The sequence below is a fragment of the Tachysurus fulvidraco genome, chromosome 15 (genome assembly GCF_022655615.1).
Source record: "Tachysurus fulvidraco isolate hzauxx_2018 chromosome 15, HZAU_PFXX_2.0, whole genome shotgun sequence".
Lineage (NCBI taxonomy): Eukaryota > Metazoa > Chordata > Actinopteri > Siluriformes > Bagridae > Tachysurus > Tachysurus fulvidraco.
The window spans coordinates 20444891-20457727 of record NC_062532.1 but is presented as its reverse complement, the minus strand read 5'-3'; the positions used below and the strand labels follow the sequence as shown (position 1 = coordinate 20457727).

The 12837-nt window shown below is 41.0% G+C and overlaps 2 protein-coding genes across 2 annotated transcripts; both read left to right on the top strand.

The window, feature by feature from the left end:
* The first annotated feature begins 1151 nt into the window (after positions 1 to 1151).
* On the top strand, positions 1152 to 3062 carry LOC113663512 (zona pellucida sperm-binding protein 3-like). Its single transcript, XM_047800608.1, has 8 exons — positions 1152 to 1741; positions 1817 to 1935; positions 2023 to 2126; positions 2198 to 2375; positions 2444 to 2561; positions 2635 to 2720; positions 2790 to 2881; positions 2956 to 3062. Exons 1-8 carry the CDS (start codon positions 1187 to 1189, stop codon positions 3015 to 3017), a joined length of 1314 nt encoding a protein of 437 aa, XP_047656564.1. The 5' UTR covers positions 1152 to 1186; the 3' UTR covers positions 3018 to 3062.
* A 7247-nt stretch (positions 3063 to 10309) lies between these two features.
* On the top strand, positions 10310 to 12219 carry LOC113652168 (zona pellucida sperm-binding protein 3-like). Its single transcript, XM_047800607.1, has 8 exons — positions 10310 to 10897; positions 10974 to 11092; positions 11180 to 11283; positions 11358 to 11535; positions 11604 to 11721; positions 11796 to 11881; positions 11951 to 12042; positions 12113 to 12219. Exons 1-8 carry the CDS (start codon positions 10343 to 10345, stop codon positions 12172 to 12174), a joined length of 1314 nt encoding a protein of 437 aa, XP_047656563.1. The 5' UTR covers positions 10310 to 10342; the 3' UTR covers positions 12175 to 12219.
* The last annotated feature ends 618 nt before the right edge of the window (positions 12220 to 12837 follow it).

The following is a 12837-nucleotide window of genomic DNA, read 5'->3' as shown; positions in this document are numbered from 1 at the left end:
AGGACTTAGTAAGCAGTCCTAGACACATAAAGTGCAACTGTGTAACCTGGTGCAAACAGTGCAAGACAAGACAAACAAGACAGTGCAGGACAATACAAACAAAACAGACAAGACAGTGCAGGACAAGACAGACAAGACAATGCAGACAAAAGGTTACAAGACAATACACAAAATACAAAAAAGACAGTACACAAAAAACAGTGCCGACCGACCAGTGTCAATACTGTATGTAAATACTGTATGTTCAGACAATATTGCGTGCAGTAATACTAGAATGAACACAGTTTCTTAGCAGCAGGTCCCTGAGATAGTGTATAAGATTGTGCAAAAACAGCAACAAGTGAAATATTGCACAGTATGAGCAAAATGACTGAAATGTTAGACAGTGTGTGCAAAGAGCAAAAAAGTAAAAAAGTGTGCAAAACAACGTGCAAACTAAAATGACCTGAAGCCCTTGACCTGTACCTACATGACTGCTGCTGCCACATTACAGCCCGATTATATAAAATTAAAAAATAGTACAAAGTAGAAACCATAAAGCTAATTGTGAATGTTTTTCATTGGATAGCCCTAGAGCTGTAATTGCCACTAAGACATTTGCAATCAAGTCTCCATTATTGAACATATGATAAGTTCAATTAAATTTGTTAGTTTGTAATTATATGTTATATAATTGCTTGGTGACTAGGTCCATTGTTAAAAGTACTACACAAATGAATTTTTATATAAGTAGTCTTGTATATTAGATATTCTTTAAAACAAGCACAGTTGGAAACAACATTTCTGTATTTCTGTTTTTAATCCATAAGCTGATGATGTTCCCTGGCTTTATATTAATGAAACTTGCATATTTGTTTAGTAACTCAAAAACATTTAATTTCTTTGAATTTCTTTTTTTAAGCAAGCTGTCGATCAGAGGCTACAATTTAAATTCTTTTTTAGTTTAGCAAATTGCCTATCTAGGTCACATGGTTGAGAAAATTAATACAATTAAGCTCTTGGCCAATCAAATGCAGGGGATGTGACCTTCTAATTGCTGTCTTCTATCAGGCAGCCTAATTTGTAACTCAACAGGCCCAGAAGAACATTAGGATAATTAGAAACGTTTGAAGTCGTGCTGAAATCACCATATAAATAGGAGGTTGTCTGCCAACTCTACTGTGCATGCAATTGTCTGTCAACAGCAATGGTTTTCAACCAAATGGAAGTTGGTGTGGTTGTACTGCTGCTTTCAGTTGGGTTGTCAACAGCCCAATGGCCACTAAAGGAAGCTGTTCTAGCTCCTCTTGGATTTCAACATAACAATTCAGGGTATCCTTCGGTACCAGTGAACACTGGGTTGACTTCTCAATGGCTTCAAAGGGATCCACAAGCTGGAAGCCCTGTAGTAGCCCCACTTGGAGTGCAGCTTCAAAATCCTTCAGGTCCTCAAAGCCAGCAAGTAGTGCAGCAACCAGCAAAGAAAGTGACTTGGCGTTTTCCAGCAGCACCACAAATCCCAACCCCACCAGCACCAGTGCACTTTGTAAGGCAGTCTGATCCTGTTCCTGCCCAGGGTGTAACAGTAAAGTGCAACGAGACTGCAGTGCGTGTAGAGGTGAGAAGGGATCTGTTTGGAACTGATGCACCCCTCAATATTGCTGCCTTCACTCTGGGTGGCTGTGCTGCCAGGGGGATGGATGCTTCTTCTCAAGTCTTCATCTTTGAATCTGCTCTGTATGGCTGCAACAGCAAGTTGACTGTAAGTCTCCTGTTGCCTAATCCCTTGGTTAGGCTTTTAAGCTTTTCTGGCCTTTCTTAAACTACTTCCTTTCAGGTGACTGCAAATGATCTGGTCTATATCTTCTCCCTTGGTATGGCTTCAGTGCCCTTAAGTAGTACTCCCATTCAAAGGGTTGCTGCTACTAAGGTTTCAATTGAGTGTCACTACCTGAGGTATAGTTCTGTACCAAAACCCAAACTACTTTAGATACTTGGGAGGCTGTACAAATTATTGATGGGTCATGTTTGAATGCTTTCCAGATTCCACAATGTGAGCAGCAATCCTCTTATGCCTGCTTGGATCCCATATGCATCTGCCCAAGCTGCTGAGGAACTTCTTGTTTTCTCCTTGAGGCTTATGATGGGTTTGTATCCCTAGTAGTGCAGTTGTGCTCAAGGTTCTATTTGAATGGTTACTAATGGTTTCTTTCTGTAGCTGACTGGACTTCTGAAAGGCCGTCCAACCAGTACTACTTGGGTGAGCTCATCAACATTGAGGCCTCTGTACTGCAGTTCAACCACGTACCTCTGCGTGTCCTTGTTGACAGCTGTGTGGCCACCCCTGTCCCTGATCTCAATGCCATCCCTAGATATTCCTTCATTGAGAACTATGGGTGAGTGCAGTTCTCCTCCTTGCTTTGCAAGCTGACCAAGAAAGCCTTAACCCTGTAAATCCTTCTAGGTGCATGATTGATGCCAAGCTTACACACTCCAGCTCTCACTTCTTGCCTCAAACTCAAGCATCTAAACTGAGACTTCAGCTGGAGGCCTTCAGGTTTCAACAAGTGAACAGCAGCATGGTAGGTGATGCTTGTCTGGGTGGGGTGGTGGCCATGTTGAGCTGTCTAACACTTTTTTTTTTTTTTTAACCAGGTTTACATTGCATGCCTCCTAAAGGCAACTGCAGCATCTGCCCCTGCTGATGCTGAGCACAAGGCTTGCTCATTCTCCAACAATGGGTATGTTTCTGTACTATTCTAATGGTTTTGCTGATAAGCAGTGACTAACCCACTACTGTTTCTTCCTAGATGGACTGCTGCATATGGTGCTGACCAGGTATGCAGTTGTTGCAGTAGTAGCTGTGCTGGGATTAAGGGCCATGACCTGGCATCAGAGCAAGGTATTTGTGGGGGGAAAAGGAGGGTTTTTTTTTTTCTTCTTTTGCACCTTGCTAAAATTGTACTTTGTTTGCAGGTCTGCAGCTAGTGAAGGAAGTAAGCCTTGGCCCAGTTGTAGTTCTGGAAAATGCTTGGTAGTCTAATGACTTGTTCATTTGCTTCAATAAATTTTTATAAAATACATTTCTCTTGGATGTCTTTTTGGTTTCTCCTCCAAACAAGGCTACATCATTACACTTGTTGCACACCGCTAATGTACAAGCACATTCTGTACCAATTGGATAAAAAGATGCAAGGTCCTCTGGGTACAAATGGGGGTACTCCTAGAATCTTCACTGTTCAAGCAAGTTCCATAGAGGTGGCTTTTTTATTTTTTTTGGGTATAGTGCTTTTTACAATACCAGCTTAACAGAAGGTAAACAAGGATTAATATAATCAAGATTATTAGGTGTTTACACTAGTTCACAATGTGTGTATTTATCCCCAGTGAGCAAGTCTGATGTGACTGAGGCAGCAGTGGCAACGAAAAATTCCCTTGAATTGGTAAAGGAGAAACCTTGAGAGGAACCAGACTCAAAGGGGAGCCCATCCTCCTATGGGTGACACTGGAGGATGTGATTTATAAATATAGTCAAATGTTGGATTGGTGTAAGGATCACATGGAGTTCAGATCTCCTCCTTGGTATCAGAGTACAAACGAGCTGGTAGACCTGTAGATGTCTCAGGATTCTTACATTCGGCCTCATCTAAAGCTGGTGAGCCTCTTCTTAATATCAGTAACTCCTCATTATCTTTAGGTTACGTCCCGAAGTCTTAAGTTGGCAGTTATAAGGCCACTCATCAAAAAACCTAATTTAGATAGAAATGAACTATCAAATTAGACGCATTTCACACCTTCAGTTTATGTCTAAAATACTTGAAAAGGTTGCTTCTGTTCAACTGAGCTCCTTCTTACAGGAGAACAATGGGATTAGTTTCCACTGCTATGCTGAGCAATATCCTTGAAGAGTTTCAGTCAGGTTTCAGGCCCCATCATAGCATAGAAACTGCACTTGTTGGTTACAAACGACTTGTTCTTAGCTTCAGACCAAGACTGTCTGTCACTATTAGTTCTACTTGACCTTAGTGCTGCATTCGACACTATAGACCACAACATTCTTTTAGCTCGCTTACAAAATTACACAGGTATTCATGGACAGGCTTTAAGCTGGTTTAGATCCTACCTGTCTGATCGATACCATTTTGTAGAATTAAATGGTGAATCCTCCAGTTTATTACCACTTAATTATGGGGTCCCTCAAGGATCAGTTCTCGGACCTCTGACACCCAGGTCTTTCACTGGAAAGCTTCCGGGTGAACGCTGGCGCTATTAGCTGCCGCTGCTCTGCGAAGAAATTTCAAAAACCTATAGTGATTCATAATCGTCCTGCACTTATGAATGCATGGGTGTATCTATGAACTGTTTTTAAGTTGATTTAAGGAGTCTGATTTCGGTATCCACGCTGATTCGGAGGGTTTGTACGCTGGTTGATCTACCTGCGTACCTTTGACTGTTGATGCTCTCTGCGATTGCCGATTTGACTGCTATTGACTGTTATTGACTTTTTTTTTGCAGTACTTCTGGCACATGGTTCAACTATGAAGATCATTGAGCTACTGGTGCGGATGAACTACATCTGGGTTGTCTTTTCTGTAGTATACCACTCGGTAGCATGGACGACGCTCCAGTATTCGGCGGCGGAACTTATTCAGCTCCGTCTGCGTTCTTTTAATCTTCTGTCAGCTCCACATCTTCCCCTGGATATTGTGTACATACCACGTCGGAAATATATACATCGCGGGTCTCGGCGGGGTTATAACATCGATGGCTCAGGTCAAATACGGTCCTTTTGGTCATCTAAACCACGGCCGCCTAGGAGGCGTACACGGACTGTCAATCACAGTGTATTAATTAATCCGGCCAGATCGGTTGGTAACGATTCTGGTAAAAACAATTTTTCCTTTGGATTACAGTGCCTTGCGAAAGTATTCGGCCCCCTTGAACTTTGCGACCTTTTGCCACATTTTAGGCTTCAAACATAATGATATGAAACTGTAATTTTTTGTGAAGTATCAACAACAAGTGGGACATAATCATGAAGTGGAACGAAATTTATTGGATATTTCAAATTTTTTAACAAATCAAAAACTGAAAAGTTGGGCGTGCAAAATTATTCGGCCCCCTTAAGTTAATACTTTGTGGTGCCACCTTTTGCTGCGATTACAGCTGTAAGTCACTTGGGGTATGTCTCTATCAGTTTTGCACATCGCGAGACTGAAATTTTTGCCCATTCCTCCTTGCAGAACAGCTCGAGCTCAGTGAGGTTGGATGGAGAGTGTTTGTGAACAGCAGTTTATTGTTCTTTTCACAGATTCTCGATTGGATTTAGGTCTGGACTTTGACTTGGCCATTCTAACACCTGGATATGTTTATTTTTGAACCATTCCATTGTAGATTTTGCTTTATATTTTGGATCATTGCCTTGTTGGAAGTCAAATCTCCATCCCAGTCTCAGGTCTTTTGCAGACTCCATCAGGTTTTCTTCCAGAATGGTCCTGTATTTGGCTCCATCCATCTTCCCATCAATTTTAACCATCTTCCCTGTCCCTGCTGAAGAAAAGCAGGCCCAAACCATGATGCTGCCACCACCATGTTTGACAGTTGGGATTGTGTGTTCAGGGTGATGAGCTGTGTTGCTTTTACACCAAACATAACATTTTGCATTGTTGCCAAAAAGTTCAATTTTGGTTTCATCTCACCATAGGACAGAGTCTCCCACCTCAGCTGTAGATCGCTGCAGTTCATCCAGAGTGATAATGGGCCTCTTGTCTCAGTCTTCTCCTTGTATGAGCTGAAAGTTTAGAGGGATGGCCAGGTCTTGGTAGATTTGCAGTGGTCTGATACTCCTTCCATTTCAATATTATCGCTTGCACAGTGCTCCTTGGGATGTTTAAAGCTTGGGAATTCTTTTTGTATCCAAATCCGGCTTTAAACTTCTCCACAACAGTATCTCGACCTGCCTGGTGTGTTCCTTGTTCTTCATGATGCTCTCTGTGCTTTAAACGGACCTCTGAGACTATCACAGTGCAGGTGCATTATACGGAGACTTGATTACACACAGGTGGATTCTAGTTATCATTAGTCATTTAGGTCAACATTGGATCATTCAGAGATCCTAACTGAACTTCTGGAGAGAGTTTGCTGCACTGAAAGTAAAGGGGCCGAATAATTTTGCACGCCCAATTTTTCAGTTTTTGATTAGTTAAAAAAGTTTGAAATCTCCAATAAATTTCATTCCACTTCATGATTGGGTCCCACTTGTTGTTGATTATTCACAAAAAATTACAGTTTCGTATCATTGTTTGAAGCCTGAAATGTTGCAAAAGGTCGCAAAGTCAAGACACAGTACATGTATATTTACTGTAATATGTGCAAAAATGTAATACAGTGGAGTCTCTCTCTCTGCAAATTTTTGTGGTCCCTCATAGTAGTGCTGCCATACCACACTGTAAAGCAGTTGGTTAAGACATTCAATAACAGCTGTAGAAGTTGTTGAGGATCTTAAGTGGCATGCCTAACATCCTCAGCCTCCTCAGAAAGGACAGTTGCTGTTGTGCCTTTTTAACAAGCTGGGTGGAGTTGAGGTCCTTACTGATGTGGACTCCAAGGTATTTGAAGCAGCTCTACCTCTATACTTTAAGCTTTTGTATGAATAGTGCCTGATGAGTTCTCCACTCCTTCCTCATGTCCACTATTATCTCCTTTGTCTTTTCTGTGTTGAGGGTGAGATTATTGTCCTCAGACCATGTCACAAGACTGGCCACCTCCCCTCTGTTGGCTGCTTCGTCTCTGCCAGTGATCTGTCCTATCACTGCAGTGTCATCCACATACTTCAGGATGATGTTGAACAATGTGTAGAGGATGGGACAGAAAACACATCCCTGTGGGGTGCCAATGTTTGTTGTGATAGTGGCTGAGGTTCTATTTCCAATCCTTACAGACTGCGGAGTCAGTCAGGAAGTCAGTCGCAAAGTAAGAGTTTCCTAGTGCAGAGAGTTTTTGTGTGATTTTATAGGGGATGACCCTGTTGTCAAAAAAGAGCATCCTTAAAAAAGTATGTGTCCTTATCATCCAGATGAGAGAGGGAAGTATGGAGTACAGCAGCAATGGCATCTGAGGTGGGTCCACTATCCATCAGGTCCACCAGCACCACTATCTCAAAACACTTCATGTTGATTGGAATGAGTGCTACTGGTCTGTAATCGTTCAGGCAGGTTGGGGGCTCTTCTTGGGAAGGGGGATGATGGTTGTGGTCTTGAAGCAGGTGGGTATGATGCTCTGACTGAAGAAGAGGTTGAAGATGGAGGTGAGTACAACAGCTAGCCAGCTCCATTGCACAAGCTCTGAGGCCTTGCCCAGTTATATTGTCTGGCCCTGCTGCCTTGTGGGGATTGATCTTTCTCGGTGCTTTGTGTACCATAGCCGATGATACAGTAGGAGGGGAGGGGGGGTTGGGTGGTCCCAGTGTGTGCCTCTACTGGGAGGAAATGGCAAGACATCTGTCCATGAACTGAATCTCAAGAAAAATGGGCCATACACGAAGACAACAAGCTCAAGCACCCAAGTCTGTCTACCAAAAAAAGAGAAACAAAGATAATGTTTTAGAATGGCCAAGTCAATGTCTTGACTTTCATCCAAAAGAAAAATTGTGGAAGGACCTGAAGCAAGCAGTTCATTTGAGGACACCCAAAATTTACCGGAAACTTTGCTGCACAAGGACTCACAACTTATACTGAAATCAAAGGTTCACATACTTTTGCGAGTCACAAATATGTAATGCTGGATCAATAAGTAAATGAAGTACAATATTGTTGGCTCATTTGTTTGATTGTGTTCACTTTGTTTACTTCTAGGACTTGTTTGAATATCTGTTGAATGTATGTTTTGGGTCATATTTATGCAGAAATCTATTAATTTCTAAAGGGTTCACAAATTTTCAAGTGACACTGTTGGAAAGATAAAATCTTTATTCTGTCTGCTTTACATGTCTTTATGTTACTGTGCAATCATAAAACATAAAAAATAGGGTGTAATAGATAAATATGGAGATTCAAAGCTAACCAAAACCCTCAAGCTGCCATCTTGTTTTGAGTTTTTAATTTATTGACTGTGTTTTTTAATTAATGTCCATGATGAGAAGTGTAATAGAAAATGTTGTGAATAACAGAAATTAACATTGAACAGTCTGTACCAATACGCTCACACACCAAAAACTAGAAACAGCAAAAAAGTAACAAAGGGGAACTGAACTGTTTCCAGTTGCACACTAGATTGAAAAAACAACAACATTGCAGGCTGCAGGTGTGTGGAAATAATGATCTAGGTAACTCACTAAATAATTCAAGTAACTCACTCTGTTCAGACTGAGGTTGGGACAAACTGACTTCACACTTGCAAGTGTATTGAATAAAGAAGTTTGATATTCCACAGGACTCTGCTGTGTTCTTCTCTGCAACTTAGTGAAAAGTTCACTTGAACTATTATCTTTGATTAATAGAATAGAATTTCCACCACAGAAGTTACTCCTCATTGAAAGTTTAGCCCCCTGTAGACCAAGGTGAATACATTTCCCAATAAGCCAGTCTCTTTTGAGTGAGATCATTGAGTATTTCCTATAGAAAATAATTTATTTAATGATTAAATTGCCGTTGAAGCCTCAAAACTGTACCATAGGCTCCATACTGGTCATAGCCATGATCATACAGCAGGAACATAATGGAACACTGAGAGGTCAATAGATAACTTTGATAGATGACAATAGATGTAACTTTGTTCAGAAACTCCAGCCGTAAGGATGCACCAGAGTTATCTGTCCCCAGGGGTTTCGTTACCACGACGTAAAGTGGGTGTGTTTCCGGAGGTCTTGAGAAAAAAAAAGAGCATACTACGAAGGACAGAACAGTCATACAGGTTGATTTATTTTAGAAAACAAATAAACAACCAAAAACTATGGTTAGGGTTAGATTATCTGTTATGCTTTTCTGAAATCCCTGGAAATAAGTGCCTGCCGTTTAGAGAGCATGGTGGCCAAAGGCAGTGTGTACAGTGCTGTAATATACTGGATTGAAAGCATTGATTATGTTACAGCAGCACAATGCATAAAATCATTCTGAATGTGAATGTCTAAAATGTAAACACTTTGACTATAACCATGGCATGGTTGCTGGTGCCAGATGGGCTGGTTTGAGTATTATAGAAACTGCTGGCAATCCCTTGGCAATTTCACACAACAGTCTCTAGATTTTTCACAGAACGAAGAGGTTAACTAAAACATACTGTGAATGAAGGGTCTTCTGGCTGAAACAGCTTGTTGATGAGAGTTATCAAAAAGTGGATGTAAAGAGTGATTATATGATTAATATATCCTTCCTTGTAGTTAAAACCAATCTGGTGATTTTCCTCTGATATAACTTAACTTTGTTTCCACATACAGAATCGTCACACAATCAACCTGCCTGCCTGGCACCAACAACCATGCCATGATTAAAGTCACAGAGATCACACTTTCCCCTGTTCTTGTGTGTGATGTAAAGTGACCTGAAGCCCTTGACCTGTATCTACATGACTGTTCTTCTGCCACATTACAGCCCGATTATATAAAATTCAAAAATAGTACAAAATAAAAACCATAAAGCTAATCGTGAATGTTTTTCCTTGGATAGCCTTGAGGTATAATTGCTACTAAGAATTTTGCAATCAAGTCTCCATCATTGAACATATGATAAGTTCAATTAAATAGGCTTCAAGCTAAAACTGTAATAAAATGAGGTAAACTCTGACACACATATTTGTTAGTTTATAATTATATGTTATATAATTGCTTGGTGACTAGGTCCATTGTTAAAAGTACTAAACAAATGAATTTTTACTGAATTGAATATATACATAGTATAGATTAATATAAGAAGTCTCGTATATTAGATATTCTTTGAAACAAGCACAGTGGGAAACAACATTTCTGTATTTCTGTTTTTAATCCATAAGCTGATGATGTTCACTGGCTTTATATTAATGAAACTTACATATTTGTTTAGCAACTCCAAAAACATTTCATTTCTTTGAATTTCTTTTTTTAAGCAAGCTCTCGATCAGTGTCTACAATTTAAATTCTTTTTTTAGTTTAGCAAATTGTCTATCTAGGTCATGTGGATGAGACAATTAATACAATTAAGCTCTTGGCCAATCAAATGCAGGGGAGGTGACCTTCTAATTGCTGTCTTCTATCAGGCAGCCTAATTTGTAAGTCAATAGGTCCAGAAGAACATTAGGATAATTAGAAACGGTTGAAGTCGTGCTGAAATCACCATATAAATAGGAGGTTGTCTGCCAGCTCTACTGTGCATGCAATTGTCTGTCAACAGCAATGGGTTTCAACCAAATGGAAGTTGGTGTGTTTGTGCTGCTGCTTTCAGTTGGGTTGTCAACAGCCCAATGGCCACTAAAGGAAGCTGTTCTAGCTCCTCTTGGATTTCAACATAACAATTCAGGGTATCATTCGGTGCCAGTGAACACTGGGTTGACTTCTCAATGGCTTCAAAGGGATCCACAAGCTGGAAGCCCTGTAGTAGCCCCACTTGGAGTGCAGCTTCAAAATCCTTCAGGTCCTCAAAACCAGCAAGTAGTGCAGCAACCAGCAAAGAAAGTGACTTGGCGTTTTCCAGCAGCACCACAAATCCCAACCCCACCAGCACCAGTGCACTTTGTAAGGCAGTCTGATCCTGTTCCTGCCCAGGGTGTAACAGTAAAGTGCAACGAGACTGCAGTGCGTGTAGAGGTGAGAAGGGATCTGTTTGGAACTGATGCACCCCTCAATATTGCTGCCTTCACACTGGGTGGCTGTGCTGCCAGGGGGATGGATGCTTCTTCTCAAGTCTTCATCTTTGAATCTGCTCTGTATGGCTGCAACAGCAAGTTGACTGTAAGACTCCTGTTGCTAAATCCCTTGGTTAGGCTTTTAAGCTTTTCTGGCCTTTCTTAAACTGTTTCCTTTTCAGGTGACTGCAAAGGAGCTTGTCTATATCTTCTCCCTTGGTATGGCTTCAGTGCCCTTAAGTAGTACTCCCATTCAAAGGGTTGCTGCTACTGTGGTTTCAATTGAGTGTCACTACCTGAGGTATAGTTCTGTACCAAAACCCAAACTACTTTAGATACTTGGGAGGCTGTACAAATTATTGATGGGTCATGTTTGAATGCTTTCCAGATTCCACAATGTGAGCAGCAATCCTCTTATGCCTGTTTGGATCCCATATGCATCTGCCCAAGCTGCTGAGGAACTTCTTGTTTTCTCCTTGAGGCTTATGATGGGTCTGTATCCCTAGTAGTGCAGTTGTGCTCTAGGTGGTTTTTTGAATGGTTACTAATATGGTTTCTTTTCATAGCTGACTGGACTTCTGAAAGGCCATCCAACCAGTACTACCTGGGGGAGCTCATCAACATTGAGGCCTCTGTACTGCAGTTCAACCACATACCCCTGCGTGTCCTTGTTGACAGCTGTGTGGCCACCCCTGTCCCTGACATCAATGCCATCCCTAGATATTCCTTCATTGAGAACTATGGGTGAGTGCAGTTCTCCTTCTTGCTTTGCAAGCTGACCAAGAAAGCCTTAACCCTGTAAATCCTTCTAGGTGCATGATTGATGCCAAGCTTACACACTCCAGCTCTCACTTCTTGCCTCAAACTCAAGCATCTAAACTGAGACTTCAGCTGGAGGCCTTCAGGTTTCAACAAGTGAACAGCAGCATGGTAGGTGATGCTTGTCTGGGTGGGGTGATGGCCATGTTGAGCTGTCAATAACACTATTTCTTTTTTTAAACCAGGTTTACATTGCATGCCTCCTAAAAGCAACTGCAGCATCTGCCCCTGCTGATGCTGAGCACAAGGCTTGTTCATTCCTCAACAATGGGTATGTTTCTGTACTATTCTAATGGTTTTGCTGATGAGCAGTGACTAACCCACTACTGTTCCTTCCTAGATGGGCTGCTGCATATGGTGCTGACCTGGTATGCAGCTGTTGCAGTAGTAGCTGTGCTGGGAGGAAGGGTCATGACCTGGCATCAGAGCAAGGTATTTGTGGAACAAAGGAGGGTTTTTTTTTTTTTTTTGTGCCTTGCTAAAATTGTACTTTTATTTGCAGGTTTGCAGCTAGTGAAGGAAGTAAGCCTTCGTCCAGTTGTGGTTCTGGAAAATGCTTTGTAGTCTAATGACTTGTTCATTTGCTTCAATAAATTTTTATAAAATTTCTCTTGGATATCTTATTGCTTTTTCCTCCAAATAAGGCTACATCACTACACTTTGCGCACAGCTAATGTACAAGCACATTCTGTAACAATTGGATAAAATTACCTGTTGAAGGTCATCTGGGTACAAAAGAATCTTGACTGTTCAAGCAAGTTCCATAGAGGTGGCCAATTCAACCTGTGCATCCCTGTCTCTAATTTACGCTCGAAACCCTTTTTGAGGGCATACTATGGTTAGATTTCTGAACTTAATGTTCCTGTATAGAATTTCTTTTGTGGGTGATTGACTGTCCCTTTCTTAAAGGTTTAAAAGCTATGACTTTACTATACAAACGAGAGATCTGACTTCATGGCTGGTGGGAGATTTTCAATGTCAAGCTCCAATTTTATTTTTTTTTCCCTCCTCTAATTCCATATTGAAAAATGGCTTAGTTTTTTTTTTTTTTTTTTTTTTGTTCTCACACAGCAGCTTGTACCTTTTTAGCCACTTGACTGCTATGGGCTTTTTTTTTTTTTTTTAAGAAGAAATCCACTGTTTGACGGTGACACTTTCAATAAGTGTACAAATGAAGAAAAACGACCAAGTAGCAATGGAGATTTCTGAGGCCTTCAGAAAGTTATT

Bases quoted from the DNA above. Each gene is read 5' to 3' on its own strand.
- LOC113663512 (XM_047800608.1), top strand. From the start codon at position 1,187: ATGGTTTTCAACCAAATGGAAGTTGGTGTGGTTGTACTGCTGCTTTCA. The intron at 2,562-2,634 runs GTAGGTGATGCT...TTTTTTAACCAG, and splicing joins AACAAGTGAACAGCAGCATG to GTTTACATTGCATGCCTCCT. The intron at 2,721-2,789 runs GTATGTTTCTGT...GTTTCTTCCTAG, and splicing joins TGCTCATTCTCCAACAATGG to ATGGACTGCTGCATATGGTG.
- LOC113652168 (XM_047800607.1), top strand. From the start codon at position 10,343: ATGGGTTTCAACCAAATGGAAGTTGGTGTGTTTGTGCTGCTGCTTTCA. The intron at 11,536-11,603 runs GTGAGTGCAGTT...AAATCCTTCTAG, and splicing joins TCCTTCATTGAGAACTATGG to GTGCATGATTGATGCCAAGC. The intron at 12,043-12,112 runs GTATTTGTGGAA...TTTTATTTGCAG, and splicing joins TGACCTGGCATCAGAGCAAG to GTTTGCAGCTAGTGAAGGAA.